Source organism: Natator depressus, chromosome 25, assembly GCF_965152275.1.
Source record: "Natator depressus isolate rNatDep1 chromosome 25, rNatDep2.hap1, whole genome shotgun sequence".
Classification (NCBI taxonomy): Eukaryota; Metazoa; Chordata; order Testudines; family Cheloniidae; genus Natator; species Natator depressus.
This window is the reverse complement of record NC_134258.1, coordinates 16,672,704-16,695,926: the sequence shown is the minus strand read 5'-3', so window position 1 is coordinate 16,695,926 and position 23,223 is coordinate 16,672,704. Positions and strand designations below refer to the sequence as shown.

General features: G+C 41.1%; 1 protein-coding gene and 1 long non-coding RNA gene across 4 annotated transcripts in view; one reads left to right on the top strand and one right to left on the bottom strand.

Annotated features, from left to right (window-relative positions):
- The window catches only part of LOC141978016 (uncharacterized), a 42,627-nt gene that overhangs the window by 4,362 nt on the left and 15,042 nt on the right, over nt 1-23,223 (bottom strand). Inside the window, exons 6-7 of one of the 2 annotated variants that reach the window (XR_012636314.1) lie at nt 5,790-5,884; nt 941-990 (exon numbers count right to left, since the gene is read on the bottom strand). This is a non-coding gene — a long non-coding RNA (uncharacterized LOC141978016). The remainder of the gene's footprint in view (nt 1-940; nt 991-5,789; nt 5,885-23,223) is intronic. The other variant, XR_012636315.1, reaches the window with a different exon arrangement.
- Nucleotides 1-23,223, top strand: part of TPM4 (tropomyosin 4) — a 29,279-nt gene that overhangs the window by 827 nt on the left and 5,229 nt on the right. The window contains exons 2-8 of one of the 2 annotated variants that reach the window (XM_074939865.1): nt 7,350-7,475; nt 12,443-12,576; nt 15,562-15,679; nt 16,171-16,241; nt 19,267-19,342; nt 20,892-20,954; nt 22,220-22,289. In XM_074939865.1, the coding sequence (XP_074795966.1) occupies nt 7,350-7,475; nt 12,443-12,576; nt 15,562-15,679; nt 16,171-16,241; nt 19,267-19,342; nt 20,892-20,954; nt 22,220-22,289 (658 nt within the window). The remainder of the gene's footprint in view (nt 1-7,349; nt 7,476-12,442; nt 12,577-15,561; nt 15,680-16,170; nt 16,242-19,266; nt 19,343-20,891; nt 20,955-22,219; nt 22,290-23,223) is intronic. The other variant, XM_074939866.1, reaches the window with a different exon arrangement.

Here is a 23,223-nt window from a genome sequence, read left to right as displayed (position 1 = left end):
TGAATCCTGAAATTGAGGTAATGGACTAAGTTATTTGTGTGAATTGATCTTATGTAGGACTCCAGGAATGCATTGCTAATGCTGTAGTTGGGATTTTTAAATTGGCAGAGTACACTGATCAAACCACAACTGTCAAATGCAGTAGGATTTAGGTCTAACTCCAACATTTTGAGTCACTTGGGTGTCCTTTGTTACAAATCACTCCTCTCTAGTGATTAAATATCTCAAAACAAAAAGAGATCATCATAGCACATTAAAATATTTTCCACAAACTTGCGGTCATTGCTAAATGTGATTGGAAGAGGATTACAATACGTTTATTTGTATCCCAATGCACCAATGATCAGCGTTGGAGTGCAGCACCGTACCAGTACTAACAGGGATTTTATATTGACCTTCAGATTCAGGTCAAATACAGCACTTCCTGCAGAGCTTCTGCTTTTTTATATTATTCCTTTTTATATTCCAGACTATAATTTCTACAAGAGACAAGTCCAGAGGGTCAGTACTATTTAAGGCTCACCAGTTTCACCCCGAAGACCAGGCATAAAAGAATGCAATTCTGAATAAACACAGAATGTTGAACAATAATTGTAGCTGAAATGCTTCACAAAGTCAGTGATTTTTCACAAGTTTTGATGGAGGAGAGGGAAGGCACCCTTTATCTGAAAAGGGCAAGGGAGGCTACGCAATCCCAGTTGTCTATACAAGGTTGCTTAAAGGAGGGATTTGGCGAAAAAAGCAGATATAGTGGATACTGAAGCTTTCACATTTCCAAAGATTTTCTTGGCTCAATAGTTTACGAAATAGCAGAGCTAAATGAAAAAGTAAAAAGATTGATCTGAAAAGGAAAAAGCTGCATCCAACTGGAAAAAATTAACTGAATTTTAATTGACGTTATATTTAAGTTTACATTATTTGCTTTAAAAATAATTTTTACCATCTCAGTCCATGTCCCGTCAACCTCAAACCAATACTGTATGTAGAGACCTGGTGGGAACAGAATTTAAAAATATAAAGAATCCACTATGATCTCTGCTTTTAAAGAGGTGAAAAAAATTACAATTATTCGTTATTTATAGTATTAGTAATATAACAGGAGTACTCAAAACATTCTAAACACTGTATAGCAACCCTTATGCATGCACATTATGATCAAGTAATTAGACTGTATCATGTACTATTTTTTTCCACGCAACCCTACTTCATTCAGTGCACAAGATGTATGGTGCTCAGTGAATGGGTAGTTATTCACTATTTTCTTTTATCTTCATCATTAAGTGTACCCAATTCTTGCAGTGAATACAAAATTAATAATGTCCTCATAAGCTTTTCTATGGTGCTCTCTCTATAGTAGCCAGACTACACATTCTCCATCCCAAAGCAATGTACAAGTCTGGTTACACATAAGAATGCTGAGGGGATGAAATACCCTCAGTTTCTCTGTGGGGATGGTGCACACGCAGTCTGATCAGCAGTAGGAGCTGTGAGAGGCTTGAGCGTGCTCAGTGATGATGGAATCTTTGGAGATTTTTAGCTGCTAAAATCAGACTCTGAGCATGTTTATACTGTGATTTTTTCAAAGACTTATAGCGTCGCCAAATTTAGGTAGATTTTCAATGTGACCGCAAAAGGTACATCCCTGACAGAAAGGCCACCTACCCTAACAAATTTCAAGTTCTTGTTCCAAAACATGGGGTGCTAGAACTGCTCAAATAAAAGGTTTGTCAGTATTTTTATCAAGGGCAAAATTATGTATTTTTCCATATTCTCATTCTCTGAAGCAGCTGAACTGTTTTGGCTGAAATGTTCCCAAAAAATTCAGCCTGCAGCAGACACATGGCATGCAAAAATTCATCCCAGTTAAAATTTGGCAAAGTGATAAACAATAAAACCAAACTTTTATAATGGAAAGTTGTTTGTATCTGTAAATGAAAAAGAAGCTAAAAAATATAAGAGAAAAAGCCTGCCCAATGGTGGCACAATGTGGAAAATCTGAGAACAGGACTCAGATCTGAGCCCCCATTCTTATGTCAGCAGAGTCTGAGAGCATGGCTTGAGACAGCAAAAATTCTCTTCTCAATTACACCAGTATTAATCCAGAATAAGTACCTCTACTTCTGTAGTTACTCTTGAATTACACTGATCTAGTCTAAGAGAACAAAATGTATTCCCAGCATGCACAGCACAAAGACAGAAATTACCATTGTGTCACTCTAAAGTGACAGATCAAGTGTACTCAAGGAATAATAATGACAAGCTTCTGATGGAACATTGTCCAGTGTCCCCCTATGCTAGAAAAAAAGATACCATATTATGGGCCTTTGTGCACAGGAGATCTGAAGGAGGAAACAAACAGCTGAATGGAAGACACCTCCAAAGGAAAAAAAATCTTTATACTAGAGCTGTTGATTAATCACAGTTAACTCACATGATTAACTCAAAAAAATTACAATCACAATTTAAAAAATTAATTGCGATTAATTGCAGTTTTAATTGCACTGTTAAACAATAGAATACCAATTGAAATGTATTAAATTTTTTTGGATGTTTTTCTACATTTTCAAATATATTGATTTCAATTACAATACAGAATACAAAGTGTACGGTGCTCATTTTATATTATTTTTATTACAAATATCTGCACTGTAAAATGCTAAACAAAAGAAATAGTATTTTTCAATTCACCTCATACTAGTACCATAGAGCAATCTCTTTATCGTGAAAGCACAACTTACAAATGTAGATTTTTTTGTTGTTACATAACTACACTCAAGAACAAAACTATGTAAAACTTTAGAACCTCTCAGTCCTACTTCTTGTTCAGCCAATCACTAAGATAAACAAGTTTCTTTACGTTTACAGGAGATAATGCGGCCTGCTTCTTATTTACAATGTCACCTGAAAGTGAGAACAGACGTTCACATGGCACTTTTGTAGCCGGGATTGCAAGGTATTTACATGCCAGATCTGCTAAACATTTGTATGCCCCTTCATGCTTCGACCACCATTCCAGAGGACATGCTTCCATGCTGATGATGCTCATTAAAAAAATGTGTTAATTAAATTTGTGACTGAACTCCTTGGGGGAGATTTGTATGTCTCCTGCTCTGTGTTTTACCCACATTCTGCATATATTTCATGTTATAGCAGTCTCGGATGATGACCCAGCACATGTTTTTCATTTTAAGAACACTTTCACTGCAGATCTGACAAAATGCAAAGAAGGTACCAATGTAAGATTTGTAAAGACAGCTACAGCCCTTGACCCAAGATTTAAGAATCTGAAGTGCCTTCCAAAAATCTGATCGGGATGGGGTGTGGAACATGCTTTCATAAGTCTTAAAAGAACAACACTCTGATGCGGAAACTACATAACCTGAACCACCAAAAAAGAAAACCAACGTTTTGCTGATGGCATCTGACTCAGATTATGAAAATGAACATGCGTTGGTCTGCATTGGTTTGGATTGTTATTGAGCAGAACCCATCACCAGCATGGACGCATGTCCTCTGGAATGGTGGTTGAAGGGACATATGAATCTTTAGCACCTCTGGCACGTAAATATCTTGCAACGCGGGTTACAACAGTGCCATGAGAACACCTGTTCTCACTTTCAGGTGACATTGTAAACAAGAAGTGGGCAGCATTATCTCCTCCAAATGTAAACAAACTTGTTTGTCTGAGTGATTGGCTGAACAAGAAGTAGGACTGAGTGGACTTGCAAGCTCTGAGATTTTACATTGTTTTATTTTTGAATGTAGTTATTTTTGTACATAATTCTACATTTGTAAGTTCAACTTTCATGATAAAGAGATTGCACTACATACTTGTATTAAGTGAACTGAAAAATAGTATTTCTTTTATTTTTAAAGTGCAAATATTTATAATAAAAAATACATATAAAGTGAGCATTGTTCGCTTTGTATTCGGTGTTGTAATTGAAATCAATATATTTGAAAATGTGGAAAATATCCAAAAATATTTATATAAATAGTATTCTATTATTGTTTTACAGCGCAATTAATCGCAATTCCTTTGTTTAATTGTGCGATTAATCGCGATTCATTTTTTATTCATTTGATTGCCCTACTTTATACACAGTATTAATCTTCTGGTTATGATTTCTGGGAATACTTACATGCCCCCCAATCTCTATAGTATCTGAGTGCCCAGTTAAGTTGTCTTCAGTATATGGGGAACTGAGGCTCAGAGAGATTCAATGACTTAGAGGGTGGTAATTATGGTGTTCGTGGACGGAATATTTATTTGCTTTGCTTTGTCATATTTATTAGAGTGTTAGGTAAAATTGTTGGATTTTAAATTTTTTAAATTGTAGTTTTTAATATTTTCCAAGGGCATTTAGATTATAACAGAGTATAAGGGCATTAAGGAAGTATTATGATCACCTAGTCTGACCTCATAAAAAACTCAGACTATAGTATTTCATGCTGTCATCCTGCACCTAACCCAATAAATTGAAGTCAACTAGTGTAACATTTTTAAAATTATCCAGTTTTGATTTAAAGATTACCAGTGATAGAGAGTTCACCATACCCCTTATCTGTTTCAATGGGTAATTACTTTCATTGCTAAAAATTTGTATCTTATTTCTAGCTTGAACTTTGCTGACTTCAGTTTACAGCCCCTGGATCTTGCTATTCTGGAACTTATAGACCATGATTAAATCGTTGGTTAACTTTTTCTTTGATATACTAAATATCTTGCACTTCTTTAGGGATCAACTTAGTATAAACCACAAACATTTGTGAACTGTCCAGATTAGTCTTTATAAAGGCATTAACTACCATGAGTCAACTGGCAATAAAAAAGGTAAAAAATGCTAGCAAAACAGCCCTTAGTCTTTCATTGTAAGGTTCATTTTCCAGACCACAAATCGTTATTGCTCTTCTCTGAATACTCTCAAATTTTGCAACTTTCTGTTTAAAAAGTGTGGAGACAGTATTCCAGTTGTAGTCTCACCAATGCCATATACAGAGGTAATATCACCTTACTCCTGCTCGATATTCCCATTAATATATCCTAGTATTATTTTAGTCCTTTTTTCCACAGCAGCAGGCTACTTTGAGCATAAGTACAGAAATGTATAACAATGTGCGTACACAACATGCTAACCAAATCATAAAGATATCCTCCAGGCTACAATTAAAGTAAAAGAACTGCATTAAAAATTAACACACACATAAAGATGGTTTAAATTAACTGTTTTAATAGACTGAACTTATACAAAGGATGAGTTAAACCATCATTCTCCCCAGTTAATTATTATTCCCAGGATAGAATAGAACAAAGGTGGTACTACGAGTTCAATGACAGATCAGACAGGCTGCAGGCACACCAGTTATGTTATCAACAAGAAGTCTCATGATAATAGAAATTCTCCAGGGAGCAGGGGGGAATTTGTCATCTGGCAGTCTCCCAGCAGGATATAAATAGCACCTTTTTAGAATACAGTATGGATTTATATGGTATGGTCGAGTGATAATGAGATAAAATGGAACATACCTTGGATGACCCATATGTCCCTCCTTCCATTGGAGAACCATATGTGGTTTAAAGCTATGAATCTTTAGGAAAATAATGTTATGACCATCAAATCTAACAAAATAACTGTATCTCAGTGAATGGATGGTACCTCTGTATTTCAGATAACACATTTGCCCTGATCATATTCAACATATTTCAAGCAATGCCTCAGTTTACCAAGTGAAGTGTAGCAGTGCTTGCTAAGGGAGATATGGACTCTAAACACTACTCTACTTAATACCTGTACTTCTGTGATTCATTCTCTATCCTCTTGCTTCTGTTAAGGAGACAGTAGATCCAGTGTTGTATTTACATACAGACCAAGTGGACTATAGCCTATAAACAAAGGGCAACACAGTCAAAAGGGTAAAAGACGTACACAGAACTTATTTTTCATAACATGTTTCAAATTTATGTTTCATTAAGAGTCTCCCTGAACTCGGGGATATGGGTGCAATGCATTTTTCATATATACATGACATTTTCTTTATTTTCGGGATTCAATGACAGTACTGTAGGTAGAATGCCAGTGATGGGAATAAGCTTGTCCCTGCCTTCCCTGAGGAGGAGCACACTGTGCTAGCATAATTTTTTATTTCAGACTAGGGCAATATCGAGGGTTACTCAATCCCTGGATGTATGGGGTCAGATTCTCAACTTGTGTACGTTGTCATAGTTAAATTGAAGTAAATGGAGTTATGCCTACTTACAACAGCTGAGTAATAGGATCATAGAAATGTTGCACTGGCAAGGACCTCAAGAAGTCATGTAGTTCAGCCCTCGATGCTGAAGCAGGACCAAGTATACCTAGACCATCCCTGACAGGTATTTGTCTACTTTTCTTAAAAGCCTCTAATGACAGGGATTCCACAACCTTCCTTGAAAGCCTGTTCCAGTGCTTAACTATCCTTATAGTTGGATAGTTTTTCCTAATATCTAACCTAAATCTCCTTTCCTGCAGATTAAGCCCATTACTTCTTGTGCCACTTTTAGCGGACATAGAGAACAGCAGATTACCATCCTCTTTATAACAGCACTTAATATATTTGAAGACTGTTATCAGGTCCTCACTCAGTCTTTTCTCAAGACTAAAAATTAATATTTTAAACATTTTTCCTCATAGGTGAGGTTTGCTAAATCGGTTTAGAAATATGGATATAGCATGGTTTCAGAATAGGCAGCAGGTTTAAAACAAATAAAAGGAAGTATTTCTTCACACAACGCACAGTCAACCTGTGGAACTCCTTACCAGAGGACGTTGTGAAGGCCAAAACCATAACAGGGTTCAAAAAAGAACTAGATAAATTCATGGAGGATAGGTCCATCAATGGCTATTAGCCAGGATGGGCAGGAATGGTGTCCCTAGCCTTTGTTTGCCAGAAGCTGGGAATGAGCGACAGGGGATGGATCACTTGATGATTACCTGTTCTGTTCATTCCTTCCGGGGCACCTGGTACTGGCCACTGGCGGAAGACAGGATACTGGGCTAGATGGACCTTTGGTTTGACCCAGTAGGGCCATTCTTATGTTCATTATGTGAATGCCAAACAGCCTGCTCAGCTGCCATGTTAGGTTTATTAAAATAGTGTAAAACTGTGTAGGCTACTTGGCATCTAGACAACTGAAGTTACACAGCAACTTTGAAAAATCCACAATTCGATATCTCTCCATAGAATCACTTTAAAAAAAAGTTTAGCATAGTTTAAAACAAATAGTAGGAAGAAGTCTTTGGCTATCCTTATCTATAAGCAGAGCAACCAATGTGTCAGAATGTTCACAACTTATTTTTTTTTCTCAAAAGGTAGAGGATGAGCTGGTGGCACTGCAGAAGAAGTTAAAAGGAACTGAAGATGAACTGGATAAATACTCAGAAGCTCTCAAAGATGCTCAGGAAAAACTGGAACAGACTGAAAAGAAGGCAACAGATGTACGTATCTGCATAGAATGCAGATGAGTAACTAACTAGAAATGGTATATTTTACAACACACAGTATATTGGTTGTATATTTCATTTAGTGTTAATTTATTGCAGTAGTTTGCCAGAAGGAAAAAGGCAGAGACAATTATGTTATGGTTGAGGTACATAACTCCCCACCCCCACAAAAAAACGATATTGGTTGTCTAGGGTTACATCTGTTACTGCATTAGGAAGCTTCCTGCTGATCCACCACCACAAGAGTATCTTAAAACCAGCTTATTTATTTCCAAGAGATGCTCCCCTGTGTAGGACCATCAGATAGCTTAGAGCCATTTCCTATATGGTTACCCCTCCCTGTTACTGGCACAAGGAACATGGTGGGGGGCTTCCAAGTACCCTAGTAATCCCCAACTGACATAATGGCCATTGGGACTGTTGACAGTTGATACAAGTAAGAACAACCTGACAGAAGGATTGGCCTGACACAGAAGGGCCCTAGAACTGGTGGCTTAAAGACACTTTGCACTCCTGTTTTCCTCAGCCATGGGTGAGAATCCGGCCCTCTGAGTTAAGGCTGGTCAGGTGCAAATCCCACTGACACAATCACAAAAAATCAAGCACATTATCAGTTAAATTTACATTCCCATCTACGGTAGCAGTTTGCTTACCTTACCATCCAGATATTGTACGACCCAAACATACTGGACAAACCCACAATTACATTAGAGACACCTCTCTTGGACAGCCTATTTCCAGGGGGAGACTAAACCATTGTGTGCCACAGGTTGAGAATAGGCAGGCCAGGAGAGTCTGATCCAAGTTGCTGTGCTCAATACAGAGGTGATTGGGTGGCGTTCAGTGGCCTGTGGTGTGTAGGAGATCAAACCAGATGACCTGGTGATCTTTACTTTGAATTCTTACACAAGAAACTGTGAGGATACATGCAGCCAATTCCTGTAATTGCACTCTCACACAAACCTTCCCTGGACCTCAGACTGACTGAAGTGCTTTACTGATACCTATATTCAGTGAGTGCCTGAAGCAGCCCTGGGGAAATGGCCTGACCTGTAGCCCTTTCCACTCCTGAGCTATCCCTCTGCTGCTGGGGCGCAGCACTGCCGGGGCGCAGCACTGCCTTGTTGCTGAAACTGTTCTTCCTCCAGTAGGTCCCTTCCAGCCTCACTACCACCACGTGCCCTCCTGGGGAGCATGGGACAGACTTTCTTTTTCTTCATGCAGAGGCTGATGAAGTCCTTCCATTCACTTTCCTTTGTCATTTATTCCAGCTGGATAACTTGCTGCCTTTAAGTAGCTTTTTGGAAGTAGAAAGCTAAAGTTACAAGCAGAATATGAATGTGCAGTTTAATAAAATCTCTCTCAAAGGAGTGCTCCAAGCAATTTTCTCCTTCTCTGCAACTACATGTTACTTTAACATAGGTCGAAAAAATCTGAACATGCTGGAAAAATAACTTAACTCTTACGGACTTTAATAGAGCAACCCCTCTGCTATTAGGGTGACCAGATAGCAAGTGTGAAAAATATGACAAAGTCCCTAATATCTGGATGTCTGTCACCCTATCCACTATTGTGAGCCTCAGAGCATGTAAAGAATGCTCCCCATGTGCTCTGGACTGAGACTGCTGGTTTCACACATTTGTGTGTGATTAGCCTTCCCAGGGTCTTCTTGGTCTTTTACCGCATGGATCCAGTGAATTACTTTTACCGTATAAGGCAAACCCTTTGTAGACTGTGGCAGGCTTTAACTGAAAAAAAGTGGGGTCAAATTAACTGTCTCCAACTTTCAAGTAGCCACATATCCCTGTTTTTAGGTAGGGTTGCCAACCCTCCCGGTTTCGCCGGGAGTCTCCCAGAATCAGGCTCTATCTCCCGGAGCCAAACTGGGAGATTTTAGGTGCTAAAAGTCCAGCAGCACAGTGGGGCTAAAGCAGTAAGTGCCTCCTGGCCAGAGCCTGCATCCCCCTCTGCACCCCAACCCCCTGCACCCAAACTCCCTCCCAGAGCCCTCACCCCCTCCCACACCCCAATCTCCTGCCCCAGCCCTGAGCCCCCTCCAATACCCAAACTCTCTCCCACAGCTTGCACCCCACATCCCCTCCTGCACTCCAACTCCCTGCCCCAGGCTCAGCCCGGAGCCCCCTCCCACACTCTAAACCCTCCGTTCCCAGCCAAGATCCTGCACCCCAACCCCCTGCCACAGCGGCAGGGGGGGGGGAAGGGGGGTTTGGGGAAGGAGCGAGGCCTCGGAGCAGGGGGTGGGGTAAGGGTGTTTGGGTTTGTGTGATTAGACAGTTGGCAACCCTATCTTTGGAGGATTCTTGTTACAGGTTGGAATCCTGTTTCATTAACACTGCGTCTTAAAATGAAAGCATCTAGTGAAGGAGGTTATCAGTGCTGGATTGCTATAGATGTCTTTTCTAAGATAGTGGCTTTTGTATGCAATCTGCACATTCAATGGATAACACTTAAGAAGAGAACAAATGAAATTCTGACTGACTTGTGATTAGAAAAATTTAATGACCAAACTGCACTAGGAAAATAGGAGGCACTCTAGCTCCCGTCATACAAAAATCCATGAGCCAATAGTTATTTGCTTTTTTCCAGTCTGTGTTTTAATAATATAGTTCCTTTTACTCAGAAGTATATATGGAAGGGATTAATTTGATCATCTTGTCTTGATGTTGCCTACAACATTTCTCCACTGCCTTGTTTAGTCTACTTGTGAGTTATTCCAGTGATGGGGCTTTAACAACTTCTCAGACTATTCAACAGTCTTTAAACAGACCTAATTGTTAGGAAATATTTCCTGATACACCTCTATCCCGATATAACACTGTCCTCGGGAGCCAAAAAATCTTACCGTGTTATAGGTGAAACTGCGTTATATTGAACTTGCTTTGATCCACCGGAATGCGCAGCCCTGCCCCCCCCCCGAAGCGCTGCTTTACCGTGTTATATCCGAATTTGTGTTATATCGGGTCGCGTTATATTGGGGTAGAGGTGTATTTTATTGCTCACTTTCAAACCACGTCTGCTAGGTAAACCCTCCCTTGTCTCCTGTTTGCACCTTCAGATTCCCTTAATTACTGTTGGGCCCAAACTATCCATATTTAGTACCTAAAATCTTTCTTCACGCCAAACACTCCAACCCTGTAATATTTAATTTATCTTTCTCTGAAACCACTCTACATTAATGAGATGTCTCCAGTATGGGACAACTTGCCATCCTAAGAAGTTGGAGATTTGAATCCTAGAACTGCTGCTGAGGGCAATATTGTTGATATACCTCCTACACCATAGGTCCCCTGGGGGGGCCACAAATGCTCGGGGGGGCATGGCTGGGGCCTGGACCAGTCCCCACAGGGGGCGGGGAGGGAGCGCCACCCCGCTTAGCTCCTGGCCCTAGCTGCCAGCCCCAGCCTTGGCCACCTTACCCCATCTGCGTCCCCACCCCCTCCCGGAGCCATGGCTCCACTCCCAGCCCAGGGAGGGGCACAGACTGGGTAAAGAGCAATGCAAGGTAAGAAGTTTGGGGAACACTGTCCTAGACCAACAAGACATATAAGTATTTAATTAAATATAGTATTTTCCTTCCAGATTATTATAAGAAGGTAAGTGGTTTAGAAAAACCTATCCATATAGCAGGAAGTGTATGTGCTTTTTGATAAAACACTTTTAGATTATGGTAAAAAATGTATTGTCTCATTTTATAGCAAAACTTTGTGTTAACTTTTTCTCCCAAGACCACTATATTGTCCAGTATTTTTCACCAAACCTTTATGCTGAAAACAAAAACAGGATGGCTTAAAGAGCAGTATTTCAAACTGTTTCACATTTAAAAAAATACATTTGCACTGTTCTTCATAGACAAAGTGGAATTTCAGAATGTCAGTTTTGGATTCAATAACCAAACAAAATTTAAATTTGACTTTCCACATCCCAATTTAATCAAAGCTAAACCACATTCATCTGCCTTGAATTTCACAAGTGAAACTTTATGCCATTGGAGAATCCTTCTGAAAGATTCTGGCAAGTCACAAGAGGCATCTGGGAGATGTGAGGGATCAGAATTAGTGATCTGTCTCTTTGAACATTCTTGCAGGACTGGGTTATCTTAGATATTAATATAACTCAATACTGCAAGACGCCTACTACATTTTTTCACTGGGATGGGAATTTCATATTTGTTTTAAAAAAAAATTCAAGTATTGCATAAATGACAGGAGTCCTAGCAACAAGAAGAGTTCATCAGACCAGCCCCCACGGTTTCCACCATGGGCCCCAGATTGTCTCCCTATCTCCTGTTTCCTCCCCTCTCCGCCCAGTCTCAGAGGACTATATAGAAGTGGTAGAAAACGAAGTGGAATTATTTTTGGAAAGTTTCTTGCTGTGCCACATGCACTCAACACAGACGAGTAACTTTCCCCTGGTGGCTCCCATGCCATCCCCTGGCCAATCCCTATTTATGAACTATGTGAGATTTATAGATAGTGGAGCCCCTAATGTACACAGAAGTTGCTTTAACTAAATTCCATTAGCAAGCCATCCAAAGCTAGGGTTAGTTAGGATCTTTGACAAGACCAACACAATAAGTCAAATGTGGAATTTCTGGACTGAGCCATCTGGGAGTTAGAAAATTAAGAAAAAAGTTCCAACTAGATTTCTACATGTAGAACCTCCCATCTCCACAGTACAATTAGCTGAAAATGTTTTTCTTGTGAAACAGATTTTTGATGCTTAATTCTGTGTGATGAGGAAGAGAAGGTGTGGGTGTATTTTAAAAAAAAAAAAAACAACATTCAAATTCCTATAGTTATATATCTAAAAAACATCTCTTCCTAGAATTCCATGCATATAAATAGTGAAAAATGAAGTAGTTAGAGGTGATCAGTTTTGAATTATTGGTGTCTAGCTAGTTGGATTTTATTTAACCAGTGCTATTTGATTGTTTTGCATAGGCAGAAGGTGAAGTGGCAGCTTTGAATCGGCGTATCCAGCTGGTGGAAGAGGAGCTGGATCGTGCCCAAGAACGTCTGGCGACAGCCCTGCAGAAACTGGAGGAGGCAGAGAAGGCAGCAGATGAAAGCGAGAGGTAGGCATCCAAAAGGAACGATGCAGAGAAGTGACTTACATCAGAAGATCCCAGTAGCAGGATACTTTAACAGTCTTTGTAGGTTTTAAAGACTTGGTGCACTTAAGTTCCGTTTCCCACTCACTCTTTCAGATGCTACTTTTAGTATTGTGAGAAATAAAGGGCCACAATCACAAAAGTGATACTGTACCAACTCTGTAACTGGTTAATAAGCTGTTCCCATTGTCTAGACATTTCCCGTTTTATCCAAAAAATGACAAAACTTGCAGTATATCATATACATCCCAGCTGCCCCTTTGGGGAAGCTAGACTTCCCAAGGGCTGTATTCTCCCTTGTCCTGTTCCCCTTCAGCTGTGTAACCTATTTCTTTCCCACCATGATCTACTGTAACTCGTGTCCCATTTTGCTGTAACAAAGCCTGTTATCTCCACTGGGAAAAACTGTATCTTTATTTACCTCTTGAGCACTATGCATACTCCTATGATACTATAATAAAAATTAAACATAAAACTGCATGAAGTTACAGCTAAGGTTGCTGAGTGCAACTCAAGAGAATACTTACCATTGAACGCATCACTAACCCACATGGAAATCTCAAGCTAAGGCTGCAAAGAATTCTGATGCAGCTCTTAACACTCAGTTCATGCAGTCAGATAATTAAAATAGAAGAATTCTCAATTGTTAGCCCCAAACACTGTTTAACTTTGCCCCTCAATTTATTTTATAGCTGGATTCAACTTCCATTGAAGTCAGTCACTGACTTCAGTGGGAACTGAACTGAGCCCTTAACCATTTTAATACTGCTTGTTACTGCTCCACCTATAATATATACTTATTCAATGTCTAAACTGCACAAATCTTTTTATTAGAACTCTGTTTTCGATTGCCTATTACTTGGACAATTGCTTAGGATTTGGACTGAAAGCTTCCAGGTTGGTTGAAAGCCCAAGCAAAAATGACCCAAGTGTTTCCAAGAATGAGGACAGTGAGAACTAGTCATATTAAATAACATTTCTGATGGTTTTAACATTTGTGTCTCTCTAAAGTTTGGGGTAAAAACTTTAAAGTTAGCAGCAGAGTGGTCCTGAGATTGGAGAGGTGTTTTGTTGTCTCCATGAAAATATATTGAAATTTGGCAGTTACAAATACAGAAAAATCATAATTTGCATATACACCGTATAACTTGTTATATCCTTGCTCTTAATTTTCTGAACATTCCAGCTGCACAGGCTCCCAGACCTTGCTGTATCATATGCATACAATATGCACAGCATTTGCACCGGCTCCTGTTTGGAGCTCTGCTTTCCCCCCTTAAAATACTCGTTGACCTAAGGAGAAGGGCATTGGACTGGGAGCCAAGAGACCACACATTCTAGTCTCACCTCTTCCATTAATCAATAATGATTCCATGTACTTACAGCCTTTTATTATTGAGCAACTCCTCATACACCTACCTTTTGAAGTAGATACATATCGACCACCCTATTTTGCAGAAGAGGTAACTGAAGATCTGTAACGTTGCACCAGGTCACTGCTGGCAGCTTTGGTAACAGAACCCAATTTTCATGCACTTAGACACAATGCATTTTATAATTAATATGCCAAATCTCTGTGTTTGACTATGCTGTTTGTAAAAATACTCGTAACATAGCTTTGCCTATCCACTCAAGTGAAACAGCATCTAATCAGAATCCTGACTCTGTCCCTTGCTTTAACCACCAACCCATATTTCCCTCCTAGGGAAATAGAATCCAAGATTATACTGCTGTCTAGCAAATAGCTGTGCATCCCATTGTCAAAGAATGTTATGTATCCCCTTCTAGTAGCTGTATGTAGTGTGGACATTCCACTATCTGGGCTTAATCTGTTGTGACTCCACATCTATCCTAAAATGCTAAAGGCTTCCCCCATCAATAGACAACAGAAGAGACTTCCAGTGCCTAAGGGCCTGGTTGGCTAATTTATGGCAGAGGGTGTGCTGAGCAGATATATATGCTTTACCCAAGCATCTCAGGCAGTGGGTATGGGAATTTGAGACCAGAACGCTTACTTCAGAAGAAGGGCTTTTCTTCAACCTGGTGTTTTTTGCTGGATCTGCTATCTGTAAAGGTAATGCAGTTTCTAGAACCAAATGAATTCTCTGAATTCTATACGCTTATGAGCCTTGGTGGCAGTGGCGTTGGAACAATTTTTATGATGGGAGTGCTGAAAGCCATTGAACAAAACGGTAAGCCTTGTATATGATGGAAACCACTTCAAGCTAGGGGGTATTGCTACACACCCCAGTCCTTGTTGTTCCAGCACCCCTGCTTCAGGGCTCCCTGGCTCAGCAGGCTAGAGTCCAGAAACTTTATTAGTTGCCGTGAGTTGGGAGGGGAAAAGTTGTATCCAACAGATTTTACATTGGCCTTTGATATTATTTTACTCTAATAGTCTACAAACTGCTCCAGATTTGAGCTCTAAGAAAACATTTCTCAACATTTAAACAAAAACCTGGCCTGAATAGTTTGTCTTGAATGAACTAATATTTGTCGTGGGTAAAGCCACAGAGAAGAGTATTTAGCTATTTTGTTTTTAGCTATTTCCTCTTTACCTAATTATTCTAAGGACCACAAACTTGAGTAAGGTTTTAAAAAGAAAAGTTCCCACTGGTATCTCTCAAATACGTTTACGTTTATTTGCTTGTATCATTAAATCTACTTAAAGATCTTGCTAAATGGAAGAAGCACAAATAAGCTAAGGAAGAATCCTGCATCATTCAATAGCTGCAAGCACTGTTAAGACAATCTGATAAGTAGAGATTCATTCCAACTAGTATTATCAGCAACTTTGTTAGCCAGTCAGAACATGATAGATTGGTTTGGGTTCAAGTCACAGTAGTTAGATATTAAGAAGTTCACAACAGGCCTATTAGGCTGAATGTGCTGACTGGCTTGTAGTAACCCCATTCTCTCTAAAACAATCTGCTTTGTTTCCTTCTATAGAGGTATGAAGGTTATTGAAAACAGAGCAATGAAGGATGAAGAAAAAATGGAAATTCAGGAGATGCAGCTGAAAGAGGCTAAGCATATTGCTGAGGAGGCTGACCGTAAATATGAAGAGGTAAAACTGGCGCTGCAAGGAAGTAGCAGGTGCTATTTGCTTTGGTGAGAAAGTAATAAAGAAACTACCTGGAAGAACTTCAAACAGTCGTATAGTCTGTTTAATAGCATTTGTATACTTCATAGAAAGTGGTAGTTCAAGCAGTTGGAATATATTTTTGGGCACAGCAAGGCCACAAAGATGCAGTTCCTAACAGCCTGAGAATTAACATGAAATGAGCTTGTTACATTTTATGCTGCCTAATGCTAGGAACATTGGAAAGTCTCTCGGCTTCTGGGGAAGGGATCCTGCATTGAGCTCACTCTCCTTAGCAGCTGATTACAGGGTGTCAACAGAGCATGCACCAGATCTCTGTAATGTGTTGTCTATATGTTGCATATCTCCAGACCGGTGTTGCTTCTAGCCTTTATTTGATAAAAAAGAAACCTGCAGAGATGTGGGGCTTTGTGGAAAACAAATGGGGAAAAAATAATTCTCCTCTCTCTCTACAGGTTGCTCGTAAACTGGTCATTTTGGAGGGTGAACTAGAGAGAGCCGAGGAACGTGCTGAGGTGTCAGAACTGTGAGTGGCTGTTCAGAATGGTTCTGCACGTACATAAATCATTTTGGAATATCAGACTAGAGATAGAAAGACCTTATTAGGTCCTAACTGTTCTCTGAATGCAGGGGGGAGGGGAAGGGATTTCCACAGGATCACATCCCATAGTCTGGTCCGGCATAGTATGTAGGAGCCTTATCTCAGGGTTTTCATAGTAGCATCACTGTAGGATCCAAGTATTGTATCTCATTAATGTAAAGGTTGCCACTATTTAGAGCTGGAATTTCTTGCAGAATGGAAATTTCAAATATTTTTTAAAAGTTTTAGTTTCCTGTCATCCAGGAATCTCAAACAATTCCCTGATGGGAATCCTATTAGATCTGAGAGACTGGCATGCTCACGAATGCTGTGGAGAAAGTGAATAAGGAAGTGTAATTTACTCCTTCCATAACACAAGAACCAGGGGTTACCCAATAAAATTAATAGGCACCAGGTTTAAAACATAAGGAAATACTTCTTCACACAATGCACAGTCAACCTGTAGACCTCGTGCCAAGGATGTTTTGAAGGCCAAAATTATAACTGAGTTAAAAAAAGAATTAGATAAGTTTGTGAAGGACAGGACCATCAATGCCTATTAGTCAAGATGGTCAGGGATGCAACCCCATGCTCTGGGTGTATTTAAGCCTCTGACTGCCAGAAGATGGGACTGGATGACAGGGAATGGACCACTTGATGAATGAAAATGGCGTCCGCACAGGTAACTCAGGAAAAAAGGCGCGAAACGATTGTCTGCCCTTGCCTTCACAGAGGGAGGGAGGGAACGGGGGCCGGACAATATGTACCCAGAACCACCCGCGACAATGTTTTAGCCCAATCAGAGTGCTCCATTGGGCTGCTCTGGACAGCACTCTCAACTCAGATGCACGATTGTTTGCCGTTGCTCTGACGCAGGGAGGGGCGACTGAGGACACGGCTTACAGGGTTGACTTCACGGAGGGTTCCAATAAGAAATGGTGCACCTAAGTTATTGTTCTTATTGGAACAAGAAGGTTAGCCTGGCCTCTGATTGATACATGGCTAGATCTACCTCGCTGCACCTTCTCTGTGAGTGACTGCAGTGTGACCTAGAGGAATGAGTCCCCTAGACAGGGGAGGAGGCAAATGAGTACAAAACAAATCTGGTCTATTTCTTGTTTTGATCCACTCCATCTATCTTTTACATCTTTGGCTGGCAGCAGACGGTGCAGAAGGACATATTGCCTGCCTGCTCGCCATAAGACGGTTCAATAGGACTGACTGCCGGACTAAAGAGAATGACCTGGTCAAGTCACTAAAAATTTAGTCCCTGCGCCCATGTCTGCCCAGGCGCTCCTGATCGACCTCACACAGACGACCAGGAGTACCTCGGACATGACGAGGACGGCTACCAGTCGTATTGTACCGTCTGCTGCCACAAGGCAATGGGTTGCTGCTACTGTGTAGCAATGCCGTGCCGCGTCTGCCAGCACCCAGGAGACGTACGGTGACGGTTACCTGAGCGGGCTCCATGCTTGCGGTGGTATGGCGTCCGCACAGGTAACTCAGGAAAAAAGGCGCGAAACAATTGTCTGCCCTTGCTTTCACGGAGGGAGGGAGGGAAGGGGGGACTGACGATATGTACCCAGAACCACCCGCGACAATGTTTCAGCCCCATCAGGCATTGGGATCTCAACCCAGAATTCCAATGGGCAGCGGAGACTGCGGGAACTGTGGGATAGCTACCCACAGTGCAACGCTCCGGAAGTCGACTCTAGCCTCGGTAGTGTGGAAGCACTCCGCCGAGTTAATGCACTTAATGCACTTCTGTGGGGACACACACACTCGAATATATAAAACCGATTTCTAAAAAACCGACTTCTATAAATTTGACCTTATTCCGTAGTGTAGACATACCCTAAAACATCTGACACCGGCCACTGTTGGAAGTCAGGATCATGGGCTAGATCAGGGGAGGGCAAACTACGGCCCAGGTGCCGGATCCAGCCCATCGGGGCTTTCAATCCGGCCCGCAGGATTGCCAGCCCCATGCCACAGCAGGGCTAAGGCAGGCTCCCTGTCTGTCCTGGCCCCACGCTGCTCCCAGAAGCAGCGGGCACCACGTCCCTGCGGCCCCTGGGAGAAAGGGGGGCAGAAGTCTCCGTGTGCTGCCCTCACTTGCAAGCACTACACCCCACAGCTCCCATTGGCTGGGAATGGGAAACCACAGCCAGTGGGAGCTTCGGGGTGGTACCCACAGGTGAGGGCAGCACATGGAGCCATCTGCCCCACCTCACCCCACCCCCAGGAGCCACTGCCAGACATGCTGGCCACTTCCAGGAGCAGCGTGGGGCCAGGGCAGGCAGGGAGCCTGCCTTAACCCTACTGCGTGCCGCTGCCACCCTGAAGCCCGCACTCCAACCCCCTGCCCTGAGCCTCCTAACTCTCTGTCTTGAGCCCCCTGCCACACCCTGCACCCCAACCCTCTGCCCTGAACCCCCTCCTGCACTCCAACCTCTTGCCCTGAGCCCCTTCCTGCACACTGCACCCCTCCCACGCCTCACACTCCCTCCTGCACTCCAACCCCCTGCCCCAGCTCTAGCCCTACATTCATGGCCCTGCATACAATTTCCCCACCCAGATGTGGCCCTCAAGCCAAAAAGTTTGCCCACCCCTGAGCTAGATGGACCATTGATCTGACCCAGTATGTCCCTTATTATGGTCCAATTAAATTCCTGGTACAATTAACAGAAGATAACTGTTCACCGAGGAGAGCATGGAGCTCTAAGATTCAAGAAAGGCTTATTTGTTCTGCTTGAATTCCTAACAAGCTATATTTTGCTACAAAAAAAATCTATTAAATGCAGTCTGCATAGTATATTTTGGGAAACTATAAATGTCATGTACACCAACTTAGTGCACTGAGTGTATCTGACAAGTTGGCTCACATTTTACTTGTTTAGCCCATTTGGAAACCAAACAGCATAATATATGTAGAAGAACTGATTTGATCACCTTTGTCTTTGTGTAGAAAATGCAGTGACCTTGAAGAAGAACTAAAAAATGTCACTAACAACCTAAAGTCCCTGGAGGCTCAGTCTGAGAAGGTTGGTTCTTCCTAGTTAAGAACACAGAATGTTTAAGGTTCAGCAAGGAGAATGAAGAGTTGGTGATACAAGTTTACAGCAATCACAAAAAAAGAGGAATTTGAAAACTTGTCATGTTTTTTGTATTGATTAATTGAGGAATTATTGGAAGAATTGGTGTGTAAGGTAAATTTGATGCCAAAAAATCTTCTGTAGAAAGCCAGTACGTTTGCTTGTGGTCAGATCGTCCTAGGACCCCTACCAGAGATCCAATTGTGTGGAATTAGCATACATATCCCTTGTGCTGTGCAACATATTAAACCCAGGGTATGTTACAAGACAAACCAATTTACATAATACTCTGAGGCTATGTTAACTGATACTGAATGATTTCACAAAGTTGTATGGCTAGGGGAGCAGGGGTCAAGCAATTGAAGAGGGAATGAAGCACGGTATTGTATGGGAAGTGTCATCTTACCTGTGCATTGCCCATTTTTCTGTTTGTAGTTGAGAGAGAGGGTTTTTCGGGGAGGGAGGTCGGGAGGTTGATGTCTTTTGGTGTATTTATTAATAATTAAACACCCTTGTAAGGTGGTTTTGGAGTGAACTTTGCATTTCTTGGTTAATCCAATACTTGAGTTTTGGGGAATGAAACATGTTCAGGAAAGGCACATATAGTACAGGGCATTGTTGTGCTACTAGAGTCTTAACTCCAAATTACCCACACTTTTTACTTTTGAATCTGTTTGCTGGCATCACTTACAAAGTTTTTCTAGCACAGAAGACTAACAGGATAGGAATATATCTCGTTCATTCCTGAACTTTTTAGAAGTTGTATTATATAGCTGGATAGGTATACATGGAACTGTACTGAAATTCACATGATCCCTGCCCTGAGGAGCTCACAAGAGTAGTTCAAACAGAACTTGACAAATGATGAGCCATGGTGGATTAAGTGTAGAGGAAAAGCAAAGAGAATACAGCTGGTAGGACGTTCTACAAGAACAACAAAATAGGGGGATGGTAACCAACTTTACATATGCTTCTTGTGTCTTCTGACAACTTAATTCAAGTATTTGGGTATCAGAATGGGCGCAGATACTGAGTAGAGACTAAAGATAGAATTGTAGTCCAAATAACTGATTTTTGAGGAGGGGTTTGAAAATAAGTCACTTGGTGAAGAATAGCCTGTTCCAGGGGGATGGGATGGTTTGAATTACTTCAAGGACATGAGTTACTTGAGGGGTGTGTGTGTGTACACCCCTCCACTTTTTATTATATGTAAGTGGAGCCATAGTCCAGGGCAAAGAATATAGCCCCCCAAGCAAAAGACAAGGCATCCAGAATTTTATTCTGACAGTGGGCCAACAAGAAACCTCAAGAAATACAGTGACACGGTTGCATTCAGGAAACAGGATGATAGTTAAGGAAAAGCATTTTAGAATGACAGGAGGCTACTACCTGTTATTAGTCAATGACTCTTAACAGTAGCCTAACAAAAAAGTTAAACTGTCTGATGCTTTAGTTTTCCTACCAGGTCCTTAATAGATTGTTCACCCTGTTTCCACAGTACTCTGAAAAAGAGGATAAATATGAAGAAGAAATCAAGCTTCTCTCTGACAAACTCAAGGAGGTGAGACAATCCATCCCAATGAATTTGCATTTCAGCAGAGATTGTTTCTCGTCCAGTGTGACAGGTTCGATCACAGTAACCCCCTGGGGACTGTCACCTGATGTGCTGAGACTACCTCTGAGCCCATTTTCTCTGCCAGTTTGGGCCTCCAGAACCCTGCCTCGTTGAGCCAGACACGCTAGTCTGCTCCAAAACAGACCCAGGGTCTGAACCACACACCCCAAAGCTGCAGACTTAACTGAAAACAGCTTAAGAAGTGCTCCTGTCTCCAGCACCCAGCTCCCAATGGGATCCAAACCCCAAATAAATCCGTTTTACTCTGTATAAAGCGTACACAGGGTAAACTCAAATTGTTTGCCCTCTATAACACTGATAGAGAGATATGCACAGCTGTTTGCTCCCCCACGTATTAACTGCTTACTCTGGGTTAATTAATAAGAAAAAGTGATTTTATTAAGTATAAAAAGTAGGATTTAAGTGTTTCCAAGTAATAACAGACAGAACAAAGTAAATTACGAAGCAAAATAAAACAAAATACACAAGTCTAAGCCTAATACATTAAGAAACTGAATAGAGGTAAATCTCACCCTCAGATGTTCCAATAAGCTTCTTTCACAGACTAGACTCCTCCCCAGTCTGGGCCCAATCCTTTCCCCTGGTGCAATCCTTGTTAGCTCCAGCTCAGGTGGTAACTAGGGGATTTCTCATGACTGCAGCCCCTTTGTTCTGTTCCACCCCCTTTTATAGCTTTGGCACAAAGCGAGAACCCTTTGTCTGTCTCTGGGTCCCCCCCAAATGGGAAAGTACCAGGTTAAAGATGAATTCCAGTATCATGTGACATGTTCACATGTCCTGTGAGACCCCAAGCCTTCATTCTTCCTGGCCTGACTCACAGGAAGGCTTGCAAGTAAACAGAGCCATTTACAACCAATTGTCCTAGTTGATGGGAGCCATCAAGATTCCAAATCGCCATTAATGGCCAACGCTTTGCATAATTACAATAGGAGCTCAGAGTTATATTTCATATTTCTAGTTTCAGATACAAGAATGATACATTTATACAAATAGGATGACCACACTCAGTAGATTATAAAAACTTTGTAATGATACCTTACAAGAGACCTTTTGCATGAAGCATATTCCAGTTACATTATATTCACACTCATTAACATATTTTCATAAAATCATATGGAGTGCAACATCACAAACAGAGATTGTTTCTCGTCCAGTATTTAAAAAAAATTTTCTGCATAATCTCTTTCCAGGCTGAAACACGTGCTGAGTTTGCAGAAAGAACTGTTGCTAAACTGGAAAAGACTATTGATGATCTGGAAGGTATGAAATTACTTTTGAAATTTTTACTGTTTTTACAAGTCCCATCAATTTCAAACTGAGAAACAATAAATTCTAGCACTATGTATTCTTGTAGATTATGGGGGAAATCTTTATACTAGTATAATTATCTGTAGCTAGACCATTAAACACAGTTATGCTATAATATTTACTTTTTTCTCAGTAATTTTCCCCTAAAAATTCATCCATTTGGTAGTACTGTAGAATCATCTGCCTCTGTGGATGGCCTATTGTCCTGATTAAGAAGTGAACGCTTAAAATATGTCTGAATTCTTAATAGGACAGAATGCTCTACTGAACATTTTCTTTAAAACACTATTACAGATTCTATACTTGTTAAACACCATTTAATCCCTTGGCATGGGGTGAATGTGTCCCCTGCCTCCATGTAGCTGAACTTATATTCATTTTGTCCTGATTAAGCCAGTCAGTGGGACTATCATTAGACTAAATCAGTGTTCTCGGAGGAGTTCCAAAAAAGTTGTCCCTTACAAACTGAAAGCTATGCATATGAGATTCATACAAGTAGACATATTGTTCAGTACTGGGCTTTGTTCCTGTAAATTGCTTGAAGAACATGAGAGCATAAGAACGGCCATACTGGGTCAGACCAAAGGTCCATCTTGCCCAGTATCCCGTCTTCCAACAGTAGCCAATGCCAGGTGCCCCAGAAGGTAGGGACACCATCCCTGCCCATCCTGGCTAATAGTCATTGATGGACCTACATTTTTCAAAATTTAGCTCTCTGTAGAAAAATAGTGATAGTTAATCTGGAGATATGAGGGCCACACACTAGTCTGGAGACAGATGGTTGGCTCCAAAAGCAAACGAGATCCCAAATTTCAGGATAATTGAGATGGTGTTCCAACAAAAAGGACAGTGTATCAATCCCAGAAGCTATGCTAGCATCTCTTCT